Source organism: Salmo salar, chromosome ssa10 (assembly GCF_905237065.1).
Source record: "Salmo salar chromosome ssa10, Ssal_v3.1, whole genome shotgun sequence".
In the NCBI taxonomy this organism is placed as follows: Eukaryota; Metazoa; Chordata; class Actinopteri; order Salmoniformes; family Salmonidae; genus Salmo; species Salmo salar.
The window spans coordinates 65,352,468-65,375,739 of NC_059451.1; the positions used below are offsets into that span (position 1 = coordinate 65,352,468).

The following is a 23,272-nucleotide window of genomic DNA, read 5'->3' on the forward strand; positions in this document are numbered from 1 at the left end:
AAATCCCTAAGTGTTAATACATTTGTGTTTACATCATTAAGCCTTAATGTATGCGTTATAAATGACCAAAGGTGTCTGACGTTATAGTAAGTACAGCGTCATATGATACAAGGCATGTATGTATGTGTTATAAATGACCAAAGGGGTCTGACTTTATATCGCATGACGCTGTACATAATTTAGAGTCTTTATGGATGTGTTATGAATGGCCGAAGGTGTCTCACTTCAAACTAAATATTACAAGACACGACATAAAGTGTCAATAAATAGGTTATTAATGTTCTGCTGATTTATGAAGGTTCTCTCATGATCCACAGGTTAATGTAGGGTGTGAGAGGTATGATGGAAACCTTGCGTTTCTGTGTGTGTGTCTGAGACTACCGCACCAGGTATTCCTCTTCTGTTCCCATGCTGGAGACCAGGGCTTGATTACAACCTGTTACAATGGTGCCTTTCAGCGGGCGAGTGGATGAATGTGTAAAAGACCTGACTGGGCCCAGCACCATGCGGTATGGCTTATTTTTGTTGTGTACGTTTTTGTGTACTGAGGAACATGTAACTTGGTTCCAGATCAAACACATTTTCCATTTCTTTAGGTTGGGGGCTTTCATCAAGGTAAGTGTTTATTAACGTCATCCTCAGGCTATTAAGCAAGCATTGTGTCAAGAAGCAGTGCGGCTTGGCCGGGTCGTGTTTCAGAGGACGCACGGCTCTCGACCTTCGCCTCTCCCGAGTCCGTATGGGAGTTGCAGCGATGGGACAAGACTAACTACCAATTGGATGTCACGAAAAAGGGATACAAAAAAAACATTTTAAAAAAGTCATAATTATTGCTAAACCCTGCCCATTTCCACAATTTATCTTCTTAAATGTGATTTTAAACCCAACCCTAACTAATGAAGGCCAAGTTAACCTGTACCCCAACACATTGACTCTGTAGCGCCTCGCTACAGTTATTTTATTGATGCTCTTGGTCTACCCTCGTCTAACCTGTGCCCCCGCACATTGACTCTGTACCCCCTGTATATTCGCTCGCTACAGTTATTTTATTGTTGCTCCTCAATTATTTGTTATTTTTCTTCTTTATTTATATTTTATATATACATATATTTTTTTTACTTCAGTTTATTTTAGTAAATACTTTCTTAACCTCTTATGGCTAGGGGGCAGTATTTTCACGGCTGGATAAAAAACGATTTAATCTGGTTATTAATCCTACCCAGTAACTAGAATATGCATATACTTATTATATATGGATAGAAAACACCCTAAAGTTTCTAAAACTGTTTGAATGGTGTCTGTGAGTATAACAGAACTCAAATGGCAGGTCAAAACCTGAGAGATTCCTTTACTGGAAGTGGCCTGTCTGACCATTTCTGGAACTTCTTTGCCATCTCTATCTTTTACAAAGGATCTCGACTCTAACGTGACACTTCCTAAATCATCCATGGACGCTCAGAGCCCGGGAAAAACCTGAATGTCGTCATCCCAGCCCCAGGCTGAAACACATTATCGCCTTTCTCAAGTGGCCGATCAAGGGACTGTGGGCTTAGGCGCGTGACCTGGCCGCCCCCGTCTTTGTGATTTTTTCCTCTGTTTGCCGAAAAGGAGATTCCCGGTCGGAATATTATCGCTTTTCTACGAGAAAAATGGCATAAAAATTGATTTTAAACAGCGGTTGACATGCTTCGAAGTACGGTAATGGAATATTTAGAATTTTTTTGTCACGAATTGCGCCATGCGCGCGACCCTTATTTACCATTTCGGATAGTGTCTGGGACGCACGAACAAAATGCCGCTATTCGGATATAACGATGGATTATTTTGGACCAAACCAACATTTGTTATTGAAGTGGCAGTCCTGGGAGTGCATTCTGACGAAGACAACAAAAGGTAATCAAACTTTTATAATAGTAAATCTGATATTGGTGAGTGCTAAACTTGCCCGGTGTCTAAATAGCTAGCCCGTGATGGCTGGGCTATGTACTTAGAATATTGCAAAATGTGCTTTCACCAAAAAGCTATTTTAAAATCGGACATATCGAGTGCATAGAGGAGTTCTGTATCTATAATTCTTAAAATAATTGTTATGCTTTTTGTGAACATTTATCGTGAGTAATTTAGTAAATTATTAGCAAATTCCTCCGGAAGTATGCTAGTTCTGAACGTCACATGCTAATGTAAAAAGCAGTTTTTTGATATAAATATGAACTTGATTGAACAAAACATGCATGTATTGTATAACATAATGTCCTAGGTGTGTCATCTGATGAAGATCATCAAAGGTTAGTGCTGCATTTAGCTGTCTTCTGGGTTTTTGTGACATTATATGCTAGCTTGAAAAATGGGTGTCTGATTATTTCTGGCTTGGTACTGTGCTGACATAATCTAATGTTTTGCTTTCGCTGTAAAGCCTTTTTGAAATCGGACAGTGTGGTTAGATAAAGGAGAGTCTTGTCTTTAAAATGCTGTGAAATAGTCATATGTTTGAAAAATTGAAGTTTTTTTATTTTTCAGGAATTTGTAATTCGCGCCACGCCTATCATTGGATATTGGAGCAGGTGTTCCGCTAGCGGAACGTCTAGATGTAAGAGGTTAACACTTATTTTTTTTAACTGCATTGTTGGTTAACCTCTTGACGGTCGCCTAGGATAGGCTAAAGTGATTTTTGAAAAAAAATCGTGCCCATTTTAAACGGCCTCCTACTCAAACTCAGAAGCTAGGATATGCATATAATTAATACTTGTGGATAGAAAACACCCTAAAGTTTCTAAAACTGTTTGAATGGTGTCTGTGAGTATAACAGAACTCATATGGCAGTCAAAACCCCGAGACAGATCGTAACAGGAAGTGGAATTCTGAATTGCGGACTCAACTTCATCACTTTGCCTATAAATCACACCGTGAGCTATGGTTCATTGAGCACTTCCTATTGCTTCCACTAGATGTTCCCAGTCTTTACAAAGTGGTTTGAGCCTTCTACTGTGAAAACTGACACAATGAGAGTCTGTGGAACGTGGTCACATGAGGAGGGCCATCACCATTATGACGCCGGCGCCCCTGGCTACCCTACCCTTTCGAAACGTTTTGAAAGACAATGCAACCGTCCCCCTTGAATGTTATTGGAGCTCTGGTTGAAAAAGGCCCTAAAGATTTATGTTATACAACGTTTGACATGTTTGAACCAACCTAAATAAATAAAAAATGCATTTTGTTGAAAGAGGAGTCCTGCGCACGACGGAACTTTTGGAGCAGCCTTCAGAACGCACTAACAAGAACAAGCTATTGGAACATAAAGGATTAACTTTTTCGAACGAAAATACATTTGTTGTGGACCTGGGATTCCTGGAAGTGCCTTCTGATGAAGATAATCAAAGGTAAGGGATTATTGACAATAGTATACAAGAGTAGATTTGATATGCGATTGTTCCAAGATGGCGCTGACCTGTAACGGTAGCCTATTTTTCTGAGTATCGCAAAGTATGATTACCCAGTAAAGTTATTTTTAAATCTGGCATTACAGGTGCTTTCAAGAGATATTCATCTATAAATCTTAGAATGACAATATTACATTTTAAAAATGTTTTCTAATAGTAATTTAGTAAATTGTAGCGCTGTTTCACCGGATGCATTTGAGGGAAAATAGTTAGTCAACGTCACGAGCCGATGTAAAATGCTGTTTTTATATATAAATATGAACTTCATCGAACAAAAGAATGCATGTATTGTGTAACATGATGTCCTAGGAGTGTCATCTGATGAAGATTGTCAAAGGTTAGTGCTGCATTTAGCTGTTTTTTGGTTATTTGTGATGCATGTGGTTGGTCGGAAAATGGCTAAGTGGCTACTTTTACGATATACTCCTCTAACATAATCAAATGTTTTGCTTTTGCTGTAAAGCCTTTTTGAAATCGGACAACGTGGTTCGATTCAGGAGAGGTGTATCTATAAAACGATATAACATAGTCCTATATTTGAAAAAATATATATATTACATTTCGTTATGCTAATGGCGATAGGATTTTTTGCTGGATGTCCGTCCAGAGGTTAAGGGCTTGTAAGTAAGCATTTCACTGTAAGGTCACTACACGTATTGTATTCGGCGCATGTAACAACATTTTTATTTGATTTGAACCTTCTGCGCACTTGGGCGGAAGTGTCTGGGAACGAGATTAAGTGTAATGTGACTAACATGACATCACTTTAGAGTGTACGCCATCCTTCAGCACAACATATTTCCCTTTATAAAGCACATGTTTATATAATATTCAACATATTGGGTTACATCACATTTGACATTGGTGATTGCCACACAGTTATGGCACATTTATGAACCCTTTATAAAGCATGACATATGATATAGATGCTTTGTAACACATCTATGTAGTGCTTATGAAGACATATTGTAAACTGTATGAAGCTTTTATAAGCTGAACTTAATTTAAAGCAGGCCCGTTTGTTATCTTAGGCTACTTGGCTAAAATTATTGGTCGCTAGCCTAACTTCCTTTCATTGGCAACGATGCGCCAGGCCAGCTAGTTAAATTAGCATTAGCCTACTACATCTAGTTACATTTTGAACTTCCATCCTTTCAGGCCAGGGGCACAATGTATGAATTTATGGTTGGATCAGAATCTCTGAATGAAGTAAAAAAATCTGGATCTCCATCCATGACTAATTTAGGAAAGGGACAATTTTAGTTAGCTTGCTAGCCACCAGAGAACAACGACACAACGAGATGCAACAATTCAAGTTTTCTGTCAATGATGTTTGGCTTCTGATGTGATTGGTATGAAATCCAAATTGGCTTCCATTGACACTTTTTTTTTTATCAAGGGAGATGCTCACTGGCTTCCCTTGCATTCAATGCTATGTGCAGCAACAATGTCATACTCTTTTTGACCAGACAGCATCAGATAGATGGGCCACACATTCTGAGACAGAGGGGCGCTGTTTCGTTTGCTCGGATGCTTTTCTCCAGTGAGATACATTCAGCCTTATGAACCACAGAGACAAATTATTTTTTTAAATACACCCCACCGCTATTACGAGACTTTATTTTTGCAGTTACTTGTAGCAACAGGCTACACTGAGAACGGAACAGCTGGATAGAGTCACACAAAAGAGAATAACGTAGCGGGTAAAGTTCGGATTGACACAATTTCATGTGTACAACAAATCTAAAGATCTGCATCTCTATACTGAGAGCTTTTCTGTATAATTTGTATAATGTGGGTGTTTTTGGAGCCTTTGTTTATGTTTTTTCAGGGGCCCCTTACTACTCAATGAGGAAGTGATTTGCCGTTTGCGGTAAGTGAAATCACAAAAAAGGTGTCTGGACCCTTCTCCTTTAACAACATCCTAAAACTTACTCTGCGCTTGGGAGTTTTTTTTCCTTCTGAAAACATGTTTTAACAGGATTCCTATGATCTTTTCTGAGACGCTTTGTGGATATAGCCTCTGTACTGATTGATTACTATCATGATATCTATCAATGATAACTTTTCATTAGTGATGGCTACAGTTACCAATCAGAGTCCTAGCAGAGTGCAACGTGCAGGGCCAATTTTACCACCATAACTCACACACTGCTAGGAGGCTATTCACATGCACAGAATACTTCCCCATATAAATGAAAAGTAGCATGCAGCATTATTATTAATTACACATCCAATTAATCTAAATTAAAAGGTGCAAAAATGTGAGGAGTAGAAGTAAGAATAGAAGTAGTGTTGGGAGTGGGAGATGCAGCAACACTTAGACTCTACCTGTGTCTACACCTGGGACACGACTGGTGTTGAACATACGCTCGTATTGGGATGAGCACATGGGAATAGTGTTTAGGAGCATGAGCTGAAAAGCAAGAGGGGGAGAGTCAACAAACAGAGAGAGATGGCACTACCAAACTAAACGAAAACCCCACAGATAACAGAGGGACCTATGAGAGGAGGATGATGAGAAGGAGGGATGAAGATTGGGCTGATGAGCCAGACGAGAAGAGGAAGCAGGAAGGGTTTTGGAGGGCTGCTAGGCTTGAAGGCGTGAACGGGGAGTCTGGAAATCAGTGGCCCCACTATCTGTTTCACCAGCACAACCCAAAGGAGTTTGTTGTCAACCCTAACATATTCCCTAGTACCACTTCAAATCTGGAGTGTTCATGCGGGTGGGCTTAATTTGTTGCCAATGCTGAATTTAGAATTTAGTTCACCAGTATGGAAATTAGGCACTATTACATCACATCGCTCAAATGTGTATGGGCCTTCTGTCTGCTACAGTGACTTCAGGTCAAACAGTTTCAAATATAAGAGCCAATTAATGAGTGACACTTCATCATCATCTTTGAGAGGTGCCTATAACTGATTGACCTCGTCATCTTTGAGAGGAGCCAATAAGAAGTATTCCTTCTACTCAGGGAGGATGTGCTGGGTAAACACTGAGAACAGGGGACAGGGGTTTTGTGTCCTGCGCCTCTTGCCATGGCGACGGCAGGCTGTGGGTCACCACAGGAGTCAGATGGCAGAGGACAGAGCTGCAGTCAGTGCCCTCCTCTTACCTGTCTCCTGGCCGGGAATGCGGGTGGTGTTAAACATGCGCTCCCACTGGGCAGAGCACAGAGGAACCTTGTTCGCCAGCAAGTAAATCTAATGAAGCAGTATCCAACAGCGGGGAAGGAGGGACAGAACAGCAGAACAGAAACAAAACATTTACACGGTGTATTTGTGTGTGTGCATTCATATATATACGTAGATATACAGTATACACATATATAAAGTTGAAATCGGAAGTTTACATACACCTTAGCTAAATACATTTAAACTCAGTTTTTCACAATTCCTGACACTTAATACAAGTAAAAAATTCCCTGTCTTAAGTCAGTAAGGATCACCACTTTATTTTAAGAATGTGAAATGTCAGAATAATAGTAGAGAGAATGATTTATTTCAGCTTTTATTTTCTTTCATCACATTCTCAGTGGGTCAGAAGTTTGCATACAGTCAATTAGGATTTGGTAGCATTGCCTTTAATTGTTTAACTTGGGTCAAACATTTCCGGTAGCCTTCCACAAGCTTCCCACAATAAATTGGGTGAATTTTGGCCCATTCCTCCTGACTATGCTGGTGTAACTGAGTCAGGTTTGTAGGCCTCCTTGATCGCACACACTTTTTCAGTTCTGCCCACACATTTTCTATAGGATTGAGGTCAGGGCTTGTGATGGCCACTCCAATACCTTGACTTTGTTGTCCTTAAGCAATTTTGCCACAACTTTGGAAGTATGCTTGGGGTCATTGTCCGTTTTGGAAGACACATTTGCGACCAAGCTTTAACTTCCTGACTGATGGCTTGAGATATTTCTTCAATATATCCACATAATTTTCCTGCCTCATGATGCCATCTATTTTGTGAAGTGCACCAGTCCCTCTTGCAGCAAAGCACCCCCACAACATGATGCTGCAACCCCCGTGCTTCACGGTTGGGATGGTGTTCTTAGGCTGGCAAGCCTCCCCCTTTTTCCTCCAAACATAATGATGGTCATTATTGACAAACAGTTTTATTTTTGCTTCATCAAACCAGAGAACATTTCTCCAAAAAGTATGATCTTTGTCCCCATGTGCAGTTGCAAACCGTAGTCTCACTTTTTTATGGCAGTTTTGGAGCAGTGGCTTCTTCCTTGCTGAGTGGCCTTTCAGGTTATGACAATTTAGGACTCGTTTTACTGTGGATAAAGATACTTTTGTACCTGTTCCTCCAGCATCTTCACAAGGTCCTTTGCTGTTGTTCTGGGATTTATTTGCACTTTTCGCACCAAAGTAAATTCATCTCTAGGAGACAGAACGCGTCTCCTTCCTGAGCGGTGTGACGGCTGCGTGGTCCCATGGTGTTTGTACTTGTGTACTATTGTTTGTACAGATGAACGTGGTACCTTCAGGCATTTGGAAATTGCTCCCAAGGTTGAACCAGACAATTTTTTTTCTGAGGTCTTCGCTGATTTCTTTTGATTTTCCCATGATGTCAAGCAAAGAGGCACTGAGTTTGAAGGTAGGCCTTGAAATACATCCACAGGTACACACAATTAGCCTATCAGAAGATTCTAAAGCATGACATAATTTTCTGGAATTTTCAAAGCTGTTTAAAGATACTGTCAACTTAGTGTATGTAAACTATGTGTATATGTGTGTGTGTATGTATATATATACATATATATATATATATATATATATATACATACACACACATATACAATACATACATACATACATACATACATACATACATACATACATACATACATACATACATACATACATACATACATACATACATACATACATACATACATACATACATACATACATACATACATACATACATATATATATAAATGCACACTGACACATTTAAACATACTACACACACATACAGTACCAGTCAACACTTGGGCACACCTACTCATTCAAGGGTTTTTCTTTATTTTTCTATTTCCTACATTGTAGAATTATAGTGAAGACATCAAAACTATGAAATAACACATATGGAATCATGTAGTAACCAAAAAAGTATGTATGTTTTATATTTGAGATTCTTCAAAGTAGCCACCCTTTGCATTGACAGCTTTGCACACTCTTGGCATTTGAGCCAATCAGTTGTGTTGTGACAAGGTAGGGGTGGTTACAGAAGATAGCCCAATGTGGTAAAAGACCATGTCCATATTAAGGCATTAACAGCTCAAATAAGCAAAGAGAAATGACAGTCCACCATTACATTAAAACATGAATATCAGTCAATTCGGAAAATGTCTGTCACAGTATCCAACGAAGGTGGCGCCCCTCCTCGGTCGGGCGGCGCTCAGCGGTCGTCGTCGCCGGCCTATTAGCTGCCACCGATCTATGTTTGTGTCTTTTGGTTTTGTCTGTCTATCCCGCACCTGTTTCGTGTTTGTCATTAGTGGGGGGTTATTTAGTGTGTATTTTCAGTTTGGGTTCTCGTGCGGGATTGTTTATTGTCCACTCAGGGCAGTTGTGTGTGTGGCCTGTTTCGCTGGCCTGTGTCAGATTTATTGCCGGGCTGCGCCCCGTGCGTTTTTTTCTCGTGTTTATTTTGGGAATGTGTTTTCCCTGGCGGACTTTCTTGAGCGCCCTGTGCCTTTCGGCTATTGTGTTTTTTCCCGTGGCATTAAAACACTGTTGCTCCGGCCCTCTGTCTCCTGCACCTGATTCCGCATCTCCACTGGTCCTAGAATTCCGTGACAATGTCAAGAACTTTTAAAGTTTCTTCAAGTGCAGTCATAAAAACCATCAAGCACTATGATGAAACTGGCTCTCATGAAGACCGCCACAGGAAAGGAAGACCCAGACTTACCTCTGCTGCAGAGGACAAGGTCATTAGAGTTAGCCGGCTTCAGAAATTGCAGCCCAAATAAATGCTTCACAGAGTTCAAGTAACAGACACATCTGAACATCAACTGTTCAGAAGAGACTGCCTGAAATCAGGCCTTCATGGTCGAATTGCTGCAAAGAAACCACTACTAAAGGACACCAATAATAAGAAGAGACATTAGACCGGTGGAAATCTGTCCTTTGGTCTGAGTCCAAATTTGAGATTTCTGGTTACAACCGCCGTGTCTTTATGAGACGCAGAGTAGGTGAACGGATTATCTCTGCATGTGTGGTTCACACCGTGAAGCATGGAGGAGGAGGTGTGATGGTGCTTTGCTGGTGACACTGTCTGTGATGTATTTATAATTCAAGGCACACTTAACCAGCATGGCTACCACAGCATTCTGCAGCGATACGCCATCCCATCTGGTTTGCGCTTCGTGGGACCATCATTTGCTTTTCAACAGGACAATGACCCATCACACCTCAAGGCTGTGTAAGGGCTATTTGACCAAGGAGAGTGATGAAGTGCTAGTAGTAAAATAGTAAAAATAAAGAAAAATCCTGGAATGAGTAGGTGTGTCCAAACTTTTGACTGGTACTATGTATATTATATGTATATGTGTGTACGGTGTTGAAAAGTGAACGTGCATTGAAGCATCATCCACAGGGGTAACGAAAGAGGGAGGGACAGAGAGGTAGCGGGATGAGGAGAGAGAGAGTCAAGAGGTGAAACAGTATTTTTCAGCATATTATTCAGTTGGCCTGCATTAAACAACTGATCTCAGTTTGGACTGGGTGCTGGTCACTGCTGTTCGTGCAGTAGACTGAGCACAGAAAGCCATTTACCTCACACCAGTAACAATTGCTTTGGCTTGGCTACATAATCAACTAGATTATGTATTACAAACATGCTTGGCATCAGTAGAATGAGGAAACATAAAAAGTCCTCAATCTTAGAACGAATCACACACACACACACACACACACACACACACACACACACACACACACACACACACACACACACACACACACACACACACACACACACACACACACACACACACACACACAGAGAAAAGGGGATGAAAAGAAGGAAGAGAGAGAGGGTAACTCACTGGTTTGAGCTGGGCTCTGTCCAGTTTCCTTCTGTACAGCATGATAGCATGGATGACATTACCCGCCCTCGCCGCCTGGATATGAGAGGGGAACGCATAGAGGAAGTCCTGCAGAGAGGAAGAGAGGAGAGAGAGAGATTTAGATTATTCAATTACTGTGTATTGCTGCTTTGGTAATACAAATTTATTTTTTGGCATGCCAATGTTATGTATTTTTTGTCATGCGAATAACATAACGCATTTTGAATTGAATAGAATTATGAGAGAGAGAGAGAAAGAAAGAGGGTGTTACAGAGAGAGAGAGAAGGAAGGAATATAATCAAATTTAACACAATATAATCAACTCAGTCCCAGTCATTCTAAATCGTCAGAAAACGGTTGACGTAGCTACTTAACTCAAGGCCCAAGCCTAGACTCCTAGTAACTACCCAGAAAACATGCCCACATTGGCACGATGTGGGCCCAACGCAGGCGAAAATATTACCTGCCCACATTGGGCCTATGCGACTTTGCTCATTGGCTTCACATTCGCCACAAGGAAGGTGGCCCAAATGTCAGCCCTTACTTCACCTAAAACAACACCACCCTATGGATCGGCTGCCCTTATAGGGCCCATTTGGGTCCCAATATGAGCTCATGGTATTGGCCCTATGTGTATTGCCCACCCTATGTCAATTTATTCATTTGATTTATTATTTCATAGGAATGTATTTATTTTTTATTTATTACAATTTAATTCAATGCATTAATTGTATCATTTTGAAGCCTTAAAGGTATTAAGCGAACGTGTTACATTGTATCAGAAAGACAAATTGTTACTATCATACATATACTGAACAAAAATATAAACGCAACATGTAAAGTGTTGGTCCCGTGTTTCATGAGCTGTACTAAAAAATTGCAGAAATGTTCCATACGCACAAAACGCTTATTTCTCTGAAATGTTGTGCAGAAATGTGTTAACATCCCTGTTATTGAGCATTTCTCATTCTTCAAAATAATCCATCCACTTGACAGGTGTGGCATATCAAGAAGCTGATTAAACAGCATAATCATTACAAGGTTGCACCTTGTGCTGGGACAATAACAGGTCACTAAAATGTGCAGTTTTGTCACACAATACAATGCCACAGATGTTTTAAGGGAGTGTGCAATTGGCATGCTGACTGCAGGAATGTCCACCACCAGCTGTTGCCAGAGAATTTAACATTAATTTCTCTACCATGAGCCGAGGCGTTTTAGAGAATTTGGCATTACATTTAAGTCATTTAGCATTACATCCAACCCGCCTCACAACCGCAGACCACATATAACCACGCCAGCCCAGGACCTCCACATCCGGCCTTTTCACATGCGGGAACATCAGAGACCAGCCACCCGGACAGCTGATGAAACTGAGGAGTATTTCTGTCTGTAATAAAGACCTTTTGTGGGGGAAAATGTATTCTGATTGGCTGGGCCTGGCTCCTCAGTGGGTGGGCCTGGCTTCCAAGTAGGAGAACCTATGCCTTCCCATGCCCACCCATGGCTGTGCCCCTACCCAGCCATGATAGAATCCATAGATTAGAGCCTTATGAATTTATTTAAATGAACTGATTTCATTATATGAACTGTAATTCAGTAAAATCACTGAAATTGTTGCAATTGTTGTTGAAGAGAAACTCATGACACATTGACTTATTTAAGTATTTGAAAAGACTTTGGTGTAGAAGATGATCTTTTAGGCATGACACCATATAGGAGAAACTGGAAGACACTCTCGGTAATGTTTGCACAAAATGAACTGTGCTCAAACCACACCCACAAATATTCAAATAGGGTGGTCTAGCCTGTTCTGGGCTTGGTCAAATCAAATCAAATCTAATTTTATTGGTCACATACACATGGTTAGCAGATGTTAATGCAAGTGTAGCGAAATGCTTGTGCTTCTAGTTCCGACCGTGCAGTAATAGCTGACAAGTAATCTAACAATTTCTGCACAGGCTAGCCTGTGATGGGCTAGCCTGTGATGGGCTAGCTGGTGTAGGCTGGCCCATGTTGAGCTGATGAGGGCTTGGTGTGGCCTATTCTTTGTTGAGCTGTTGAAGGCTGGCCCATGTTGGGCTAATGTAGGCTTGGTGTGGGCTAGCCTGTGTTGGGCTGCTGTGGGCTAGCCCGTGTTGGGCTGGTGTGGGGCTTTGTGTGGGATATCCCGTGCCCACCTTGCCAAGGGCTCATGTTTGCTAGGTAATTTGTGTGAGTAGCAGGTAAACATGTATGTTGTGAATTGTGCCAGTTACAAGACGTCAGTCCACTTGCTTAATTTAGACCAGCGCTGTACTAATGGATAAGAATGTGACCCCAAATTCAAACATGTCTGAATGCACCACCATTAAACCCTACAACAGGCCTACCCACTGTGACTACTGTGTCCTGCCTCTCTCCTGTCTCAATCTTTGGCTCTCTCTGGTTAACAAACTAAGATTTAAAGTTGACTTTTTCTACAGAAACAGATTGTGCCTTTTTCTAAGCAGTAGGAAGCAGATTATTCAGTCAACCTTTTTAACCTGTTCTTCATTATGGTGAAATTATTTTTCAAAGTGCAGCTGCTACTACACTTAAACCTTGGATGCCATTGACCATAGTGCCCTTTGTTTTGTTACATGTGACCGTTTGATACTCATCACTGCATCCTGTATCAAAAGGTTGCCTGGACTTTGATAAAGACCCGTAGATATCTACATTACACCCTTTTTGTATACAAGGCCCTACTTCGTAAACTTCCATCTTGCCTAACTTGACTGTTGAATAATAGACACCTAAATATTTATTTTTATTTTATTTCACCTTTATTTAACCAGGTAGGCTAGTTGAGAACAAGTTCTCATTTGCAACTGCGACCTGGCCAAGATAAAGCAAAGCAGTTCGACACATACAAAAACACAGAGTTACACATGGAATAAACAAACATACAATCAATAATTCATTAGAAAAATCTATAAACAGCATGTGCAAATGAGGTAGGATAAGAGAGGTAAGGCAATAAATAGGCCATGGTGACGAAATAATTACAATATAGCAATTAAACACTGGAATGGTAGGATGTGCAGAAGATGAATGGGCAAGTAGAGTTACTGGGGTGGAAAGAAGCAAGATTAAGAAATACATAAATACAGTATGGGGATGAGGTAGATTGGATGGGCTATTTAAAGATGAGCTATGTACAGGTGCAGTGATCTGTGAGCTGCTCTGACAGCTGGTGCTTAAACCTAGCGAGGGAGGTAAGAGTCTCCAGCTTCAGAGATTTTTGCAGTTCGTTCCAGTCATTGGCAGCAGAGAACTAGGAAGGAGAGGCGGCCAAAGGAAGAATTGGCTTTGGGGGTGACCAGTGAGATATACCTGTTGGAGCGCGTGCTACGGGTGGGTGCTGCTATGGTGACCAGTGAGCTGAGATAAGGCGGGGCTTTACCTAGCAGAGACTTGTAGATGACCTGGAGCCAGTGGGTTTGGTGATGAGTATCAAGCTAGGGCCAGCCAACGAGAGCATACAGGTCGCAGTGGTGGGTAGTATATGGGGCTTTGGTGACAAAACGGATGGCACTATGATAGACTGCATCCAATTTGTTGAGTAGACTGTTGGAGGCTATTTTGTAAATGACATCGCCGAAGTCGAGGATCAGTAGGATGGTCAGTTTTATGAGGGTATGTTTGGCAGCATGAGTGAAGGATGCTTTGTTGCGATATAGGAAGCCGATTCTAGATTTAATTTTGGATTGGAGATGTTTAATGTGAGTCTGGAAGGAGAGTTTACAGTCTAACCAGACACCTAGGTATTTGTAGTTGTCCACATATTCTAAGTCAGAACCGTCCAGAGTAGTGATGCTGGACAGGCGGGCAGGTGCGGGCAGCGATCGGTTGAAGAGCATGCATTTAGTTTTACTTGCATTTAAGAGCAGTTGGAGACCACGGAAGGAGAGTTGTATGGCATTGAAGCTCGTCTGGAGGTTAGTTAACACAGTGTCCAAAGAAGGGCCAGAGGTATTCAGAATGGTGTCGTCTGCGTAGAGGTGGATCAAAGAATCACCAGCAGTGAGAGCGACATCATTGATGTATACAGAGAAGAGAGTCGGCCCGAGAATTGAACCCTGTGGCACCCCCATAGAGACTGCCAGAGGTCCGGACAACAGGCCCTCCGATTTGACATACTGAACTTTATCGGAGAAGTAGTTGGTAAACCAAGCGAGGCAATCATTTGAGAAACCAAGGCTGTTGAGTCTGCCAATAAGAATGTTGTGATTGACAGAGTCGAAATCTTAGCCAGGTCAATGAATACGGCTGCACAGTAATGTCTCTTATCGATGGCGGTTATGATATTGTTTAGGACCTTGAGCGTGGCTGAGGTGCACCCATGACCAGCTCTGAAACCAGATTGCATAGCGGAGAAGGTATGGTGAGATTCGAAATGGTCAGTGATCTGTTTGTTAACTTGGCTTTTGAAGACCTTAGAAAGGCAGGGTAGAATAGATATAGGTCTGCGGCAGCTTTCCAATCTATGGGAATCTCAGACGATACGAAAGAGAGGTTGAACAGGCTAGTAATAGGGGTTGCAACAATTTCGGCAGATAATTTTAGAAAGACAGGGTCCAGATTGTCTAGCCCAGCTGATTTGTAGGGGTCCAGATTTTGAGGCTCTTTCAGAACATCAGCTATCTGGATTTGGGTGAAGGAGAAGTGGGGGAGGTTTGGGCGAATTGCTGTGGGGAGCGCAGGGCTGTTGACCGGGGTAGGGGTAGCCAGGTGGAAGGCATGGCCAGCCGTAGAAAAATGCGTATTGAAATTCTCAATTATTGTGGATTTATTGGCAGTGACAGTGTTTCCTAGCCTCAGTGCAGTGGGCAGCTGGGAGGAGGTGCTCTTATTCCTCATGGAATTTACAGTGTCCCAGAACTTTTTTGAGTTTGTACTACAGGATGCAAATTTCTGTTTGAAAAAACTAGCCTTAGCTTTCCTAACTGCCTGTGTATATTAGTTCCTAACTTCCCTGAAAAGTTGCATATCACGGGGGCTATTCGATGCTAATGCAGAACGCCACAGGATGTTTTTGTGCTGGTCAAGGGCAGACAGGTCTGGAGTGAACCAAGGGCTACCGTAAATTCCGGACTATAAGCCGCAACTTTTTTCCCACGCTTTGAACATCGCGGCTTAAACAATGACGCGGCTAATATATGGATTTTTCCCACTTTCAAATTTTTTTTCTCCAAAAAAACACATTCTGTGACGTGCTCAGTTTTTTGGCGGCATGAAGTTTTCATTAGACCAATGAAATTGCCGAACGGGTTAAGGTGAAACAACTTTTTTGTTTACTGTTTAGATTAATTCGAGCGCTCTCAAACTTCCCATCATTCTGATTACGGTAGTCATTTTGTCACCCTCATCATGGCAAAGACACGGAGAAATGCATATGATGCAGCTTTCAAGTTGAAGGCGATTGATCTGGCTATTGGAAAAGGAAATAGAGCAGCTGCACGGGAGCTTGGTCTTAATGAGTCGATGATAAGACGTTGGAAACAGCAGCGTGAGGAATTGACTCAGTGCAAAAAGACAACTAAAGCTTACTGCAATTTTTTTTTTTTTTACAAGCCGTGTTTCGTTAAAGCCTATTTATTTTTGTTACAAGCCGTGTTTCGTTAAAGCCTATTTATTTTTGTTACAAGTCGTGTTTCGTTAAAGCCTGTGTAAAGTGAATTTGTTTCAATGTACCGGTAGGCACCTGCGGCTTATAGACATGTGCGGCTTATTTATGTTCAAAATATATTAATTTTTTTAATTCAGTGGGTGCGGCTTATATTCAGGTGCGCTTAATAGTCCGGAAATTACGGTATATCTATTCCTGTTTCATTTTTTTTTTAATGGAGCATGCTTATTTAAGATGGTGAGGAAGGCCCTTTTAAAGAATAACCAGGCATCCTCTACTGACGGGATGAGGTCAATGTCATTCCAGGATACCCCGGCCAGGTCGATTAGAAAGGCCTGTTCGCTGAAGTGTTTTAGGGAGCGTTTGACAGTGATGAGGGGTGGTTGTTTGACTGCAGACCCATTACGGATGCAGGCAATGAGGCAGTGATCGCTGAGATCTTGGTTGAAAACAGCAGAGATGTACTTGGAGGGTCAGTTAGGATGATATCTATGAGGGTGCCCGAGTTTACGGATTTGTGGTTGCACCTGGTAGGTTCATTGATAATTTGTGTGAGATTGAGGGCATCAAGCTTAGATTGAGGATGGCCGGGGTGTTAAGCATGTCCCAGTTTAGGTCACCTAACAGCACGAGCTCTGAAGATAGATGGGGGGCAATCAATTCACATATGGTGTCCAGGGCACAGCTGGGGGCAGAGAGTGGTCTATCGCAAGCGGCAACGGTGAGAAACTTGTTTCTGGAAAGGTGCATTTTTAGAAGTAGAAGCTCGAATTGTTTTGGTGCAGACCTGGATAGTAAAATAGAACTCTGCAGGCTATCTCTGCAGTAGATTGCAACACTGCCCCCTTTGGCAGTTCTATCTTGGTAGAGAATGTTATAGTTAGGGATGGAAATGTCAGGGTTTTTGGTGGTTTTCCTAAGCCAGGATTCAGGCACACATTGGCAGAATGTGCTAAAGCAGTGAATAAAGAAAACTTAGGGAATAGGCTTCTAATGTTAACATGCATGAAACCAAGGCTTTTACGGTTACAGAAGTCAACAAATGAGAGCACCTGGGGAGTAGGAGTAGAGCTAGGCACTGCAGGTCCTGGATTCACCTCTTCATCACCAGAGGAACAGAGGAGAAGTAGGATAAGGGAATGTCTAAAGGCTATAAGAACTGGCCGTCTAGCACGTTCGGAACAGAGAGTAAAGGGAGCAGGTTTCTGTGCACGATAGCATAGATTCAAGGCATAATGTACAGACAAAGGTATGGTAGGAAGAGAGTACATTGGAGGTAAACCTAGGCATTGAGTAATGATGAGAGAGAGATATAGTCTCTAGAGACGTTTAAACAATGTGATGTCATCGCATATGTGAGAGGTGGAACAACATGTTTGGTTAAGGCATATTGAGCAGGGCTAGAGGCTCTACAGTGAAATAAGACAGTAATCACTAACCAGGACAGTAATGGACAAGGCATATTGATATTAGGGAGAGGCATGCGTAGCCAAGTGATCATATGGGTCCAGTGAGTGGTTGGGCTGGCTGGGGACACGGCGATTCAGACAGTTAGCAGGCCGGGGCCAGCAAGCTAGCAGTTAGCAGGCCGAGGCTAGCAAGCTAGCATAAGGGCCTTAGAGGGATGTCACGATGGGGGAAAGTCTGTTTTTGCCTCCTCGTGCGGTGACGTTGATAGACCAGTCGTGGAATGAGTAGGGTTCCAAGAAGCAGAGGGGTCCAAGTCCAATTGGCAAAATCGGTATAGTGGTCCAAGAAACTGGCCGATGGATCAGCTAACAGTCCAATATGCTCTAGATAGCTAGAAGGCTGCGGTTACCAGAATGGGCCTTCAGGGGACGTTGCGCATGAGGGGCCTGTTGGGATCCTCAGGCAGATTTTGTCGGTTTTCCAGTCGTGAAGGATCGGCGGGGTTCCGTGCCCCGTACCGGCAGTAGAAGGGGTTTGGATATTGTAGCCGAGGAGTGGGCTTCAAGAGTAGCCCAGGAGCCCTAGCCGGGAGATGGGTCTAGCATGGGCTAGCTTCAGGCTAGTTGGTGCTTGCTCCGGGACGGAAACGTTAGCCAGGAGTGGTCAACCCGGTTTGCGGTTAGCTAGCTGCGATGGTCCAGATGAAAAGGTTCAGAGTTTGCGGTAGGAATCTGGGGATATGGAGAGAAAAATAGGTCCGGTATGCTATGGTTTGAAACGCGTTGTATGAACTGGCGAGAGCTTTCCAAGCTAAAGGTTAAGTGATGACCGCTAGCAGTGGTTAGCTGACTGATAGCTGATAGCTGGTAGCTAGTTAGCTAGCGAGCTTCAGTTGAGGATTCCAGTTTGGAGGTAAATAGAAATACTTTAGAAAAAAACAGATCCACACCACATTGGGTGGGGCGGGTTGCAGGAGAGTATTTTGAAGTTGAGGTTGAGGAAAAATATTAAAAAGAATGCAAAGAAAAATATATAAAAAGATATATACATGGGACGAGACAAGACAAAGACGTCTGACTGCTACGCCATCTTGGAAGTTTTTAAATAGCCTAACCAGTTCACAGGATTGGTGAACTCTTGAGGAAATATTGTAGAATAATAGTGAAGACATCAAAACTATGAAATAACACGTAGAATGATGTAGTAACCAAAAGATCCACACCACATTGGGCTACAACGTAAAAAATAGTACAAATAAAGAAAAACCATTGAATGAGTAGGTGTGTCCAAAATTTACTCGTACTGTAAGTATTCAGACTGTTTACTCAGTACTTTGTTGAAGTACCTTTGGCAGCGGTTACAGCCTTGAATCTTTTTGGGTATGACGCTACAAGCTTGGCACACCTGTATTTGGGGAGTTTCTCCCATTCCTCTCTGCAGATCCTCTCAAGCTCTGTCAGGTTGGATGGGGAGCGTCTCTGCACAGCTATTTTCAGGTCTCTCCAGAGATATTCGATCGAGTTCAAGTCCGGGCTCTGGCTGGGCCACTCAAGGACATTCAGAGACTTGTCCCAAAGCCACTCCTGTGTTTTCTTGGCTGTGTGCTTAGGGTCATTGAACTGTTGGAAGGTGAATCTTCGCCCCAGCCTGAGGCCCTGTGCCCTCTGGAGCAGGATTTCATCAAGAATCTCTCGGTACTTTGCTCAGTTCATCTTTCCCTCAATCCTGACAAGTCTCCCAGTCCCTGCCACTGAAAAACATCCCCACAGTATGATGCTGCCACCACTGCGCTTCACCATAGTGATGGTATTGGCCAGGTGATGAGCGGTGCCTGGTTTCCTCTCGACATGACGATAGGCCAAAGTGCTCAATCTTGGTTTAATCAGACCAGAAAATCTTGTTTCTTATGATCTGAGAGTCGTTTAGGTTCCTGTTGGCAAACTCCAAGTTGGCTGTCAATGCCACTCTACCATAAAGGCCTGATTGGTAGAGTGCAGCAGGGATGGTTGTCCTTCTGGAAGGTTCTCCCATCCCCACAGAGGAACTCTTGAGCTCTGTCAGAGTGACCATTGGGTTCTTGGTCACCTCCCTGACCAATGCCCTTCTTCCCTAATTGCTCAGTTCGGCCAAGCGGCCAGCTCTAGGAAGAGTCTTGGTGGTTCCAAACTGCTTCCATTTAAGAATTATGGAGGCCACTGTGTTCTCTGGGACCTTCAATGCTGCAGAAATGTTTTGTTACCCTTCCCCTGATCGGTGCCTCGACACAATCCTGTCTCAGAGATCTACAGACAATTCCTTTGACCTCATGGCTTGGTTTTTGCTCTGACATGCACTGTCAACTGTGGGACCTCATATAGATAGGTGTTTGCCTTTCCAAATAATTTACAATCAATTGAATTTACCACAGGTGGACTCCAATCAAGTTGTATAAACATCAAGGATGATTAATGGAAACAGGATGCACCTGAGGTCAATGTCAAGTCTCATAGCAAAGGGTCTGAAAAGTTACGTAAATAAGGTATTTCTGTTTATGGTGTATTGTGTGTAGATTGATGAGGGGAAAAACACAATGTAATTCATTTTAGAATAAGGCTGTAAAATAACAAAATATTGAAAAAGTGAAGGGTTCTGAATAGTTTCTGAATGCACTTATACATATCTATCTATCTATCTATATGATGGGATGTATAGATATTATGGACAGTATATGTATAGAATATGTAGTATATCTGAAGAATAAGTAGGATAGAATAATATATGTACAGCAACAGTTAAATAGGATAGGCCTTGACTAGACTACAGTATGCACAGTACATATGAAGTGGGGAAAAGAGTATGTAAACTTTATTAAAGTGACCAATGTTCCATTACTAAAAAGTGACCAGTGTTACATGTCTATGTACATAGGTTGCAGCCTCTGAGGTATGGCTGAGTAACCGGGTGGTAGCCGGCTAGTGACATTGACTAAAGTTCAGGGCATTTTAGTGGGTGGAGGCTGGCTAGTGGTGACTAATTAACAGTCTGATGGCCTTGAGATTGAAGCTGTTTTCAGTCTCTCGGAGGAGAGGGTCATTTAATTTCTTATTGAACAAGTCCAATTAGTACATCCCTGTTTTACTGGGTTTTGATTTTCATCAGTTTGGTCCCAAATGAACATGACCCTGGTAACCCAGTGGGCACATACTATATACACTAAAGAGAGTTGTCTTTATGAGATATTAATGTTGTCGCAAACTAAAAATAACCCCAGGGCCATAACCATGCCGACTGAAGTGGCGATGTATACCCAAGGATATATGAAAGGTTGTTACAATGAGCCCCACTATGGTACCCATGTTGAAGTAGTCCCTCGTCATAAAGTGCTTAGCAGCATTAAGGGAATATTTCACCCCCAAAAATATATACACTACCAGTCAAAAGTTTGGACACACCTACTCATTCAAGGGTTATTCTTTATTTTTACTATTTTCTACATTGTAGAATAATAATGAAGCCATCAAAACTACGAAATAACACTTATGGAAATATGTAGTGTGCAATTGGCATGAGAATTTAATGTTAATTTCTCTACCATAAAGCGCCACCTCTACTACATTTTAGAGTAGCGTTTAAAGTTGTATTGTCCCCAGCACAACATGCACCTTTGTAATGTTTAATCAGCTTCTTGATATGCCACACCTGTCAGGTGGATGGATTATCTTGGCAAAGAAGAAATGCTCACTAACAGGGATGTAAACATTTTTGTGTCTAAAATTTGAGAGAAATAAGCTTTTTGTGCGTATGGAACATTGCTGGGATCTTTTATTTCAACTCATGAAACATGGGAGCAACATTTTACATCTTGCGTTTATATATATATATATAAACGCAAGATGTAAAATGTTGGTCCCATGTTTCATGAGTTGAAATAAAAGATCCCATATATATATATATATATATATATATATATATATATATATATATATATATATATATATAGGCGGCAGGGTAGGGTTAGAGCGTTGGACTAGTAACCGACAGGTTGCAAGATCGAATCCCCGAGCTGTCAAGGTAGAAATCTGTCGTTCTTCCCCTGAACAAGGCACTTAACCCACTGTTCCTAGGCCATCATTGAAAATAAGAATTTGTTCTTAACTGACTTGCCTAGTTAAATAAAGTAAAAAAATTTAAATAAATAAATACACACACACACACACACATATATATATATATATATATATATATATATATATATATATATATATATATATATATATATATATACAGTGGGGGAAAAAGTATTTGATCCCCTGCTGATTTTGTACATTTGCCCACTTACAAAGAAATTATCAGTCTATAATTTTAATGGTAGGTTTATATGAACAGTGAGAGACAGAATAACAACAAAAAAATCCAGAAAAACGCATGTCAAAAATGTTATAAAATTATTTGCATTTTAATGAGGGAAATAAGTATTTGACCCCCTCTGCAAAACATGACTTAGTACTTGGTGGCAAAACCCTTGTTGGCAATCACAGAGGTCAGACGTTTCTTGTACTTGGCCACCAGGTTTGCACACATCTCAGGAGGGATTTTGTCCCACTCCTCTTTGCAGATCTTCTCCAAGTCATTAAGGTTTCAAGGCTGACGTTTGGCAACTTGAACCTTCAGCTCCTTCCACAGATTTTCTTTGGGATTAAGGTGCTTCTTCTTGACCCACTCCTTTGTTGCCTTGGCCGTGGGTTTTGGGTCATTGTCATGCTGGAATACCCATCCACGACCCATTTTCAATGCCCTGGCTGAGGGAAGGAGGTTCTCACCCAAGATTTGACAGTACATGGCCCCGTCAAATGATGCAGTGAAGTTGTCCTGTCCCTTTAGCAGAAAAACACCCCCAAAGCAAAATGTTTCCACCTCCATGTTTGACGGTGGAGATGGTGTTCTTGGGGTCATAGGCAGCATTCCTCCTCCTCCAACCACGGCGAGTTGAGTTGATGCCAAAGAGCTCCATTTTGGTCTCATCTGACCACAACACTTTCACCAGTTGTCCTCTGAATCATTCAGATGTTCATTGTCAAACTTCAGACGGGCATGTATATGTATTCTTGAGCAGGGGGACCTTGCGGGCGCTGCAGGATTTCAGTCCTTCACGGCGTAGTGTGTTACCAATTGTTTTCTTGGTGACTATGGTCCCAGCTGCCTTGAGGTCATTGACAAGATCCTCCCATGTAGTTCTGGGCTGATTCCTCACCGTTCTCATGATCATTGCAACTCCACGAGGTGAGATCTTGCATGGAGCCCCAGGCCGAGGGATATAGACAGTTCTTTTGTGTTTCTTCCATTTGCGAATAATCGCACCAAATGTTGTCACCTTCTCACCAAGCTGCTTGGCGATGGTCTTGTAGCCCATTCCAGCCTTGTGTAGGTCTACAATCTTGTCCCTGACATCCTTGGAGAGCTCTTTGGTCTTGGCCATGGTGGAGAGTTTGGAATCTGATTGATTGATTGCTTCTGTGGACAGGTGTCTTTTATACAGGTAACAAGCTATGGTTAGGAGCACTCCCTTTAAGAGTGTGCTCCTGATCTCAGCTCATTACCTGTATAAAAGACACCTGGGAGCCAGAAATCTTTCTGATTGAGAGGGGGTCAAATACTTATTTCCCTCATTAAAATGCAAATCATTTTATAACATTTTTAACATGCGTTTTTCTGGA

The 23,272-nt window shown here is 42.0% G+C and overlaps 1 protein-coding gene across 2 annotated transcripts in view; it reads right to left on the bottom strand.

Moving 5' to 3' along the window:
• Positions 1 to 23,272, bottom strand: part of cpt1ab (carnitine palmitoyltransferase 1Ab (liver)) — an 82,799-nt gene that overhangs the window by 22,971 nt on the left and 36,556 nt on the right. The window contains exons 8-9 of one of the 2 annotated variants that reach the window (XM_014123865.2): positions 10,496 to 10,603; positions 5,769 to 5,853 (exon numbers count right to left, since the gene is read on the bottom strand). In XM_014123865.2, the coding sequence (XP_013979340.1) occupies positions 5,769 to 5,853; positions 10,496 to 10,603 (193 nt within the window). Of the gene's footprint in view, positions 1 to 5,768; positions 5,854 to 6,553; positions 6,642 to 10,495; positions 10,604 to 23,272 lie in introns of both variants that reach the window. The other variant, XM_014123864.2, reaches the window with a different exon arrangement.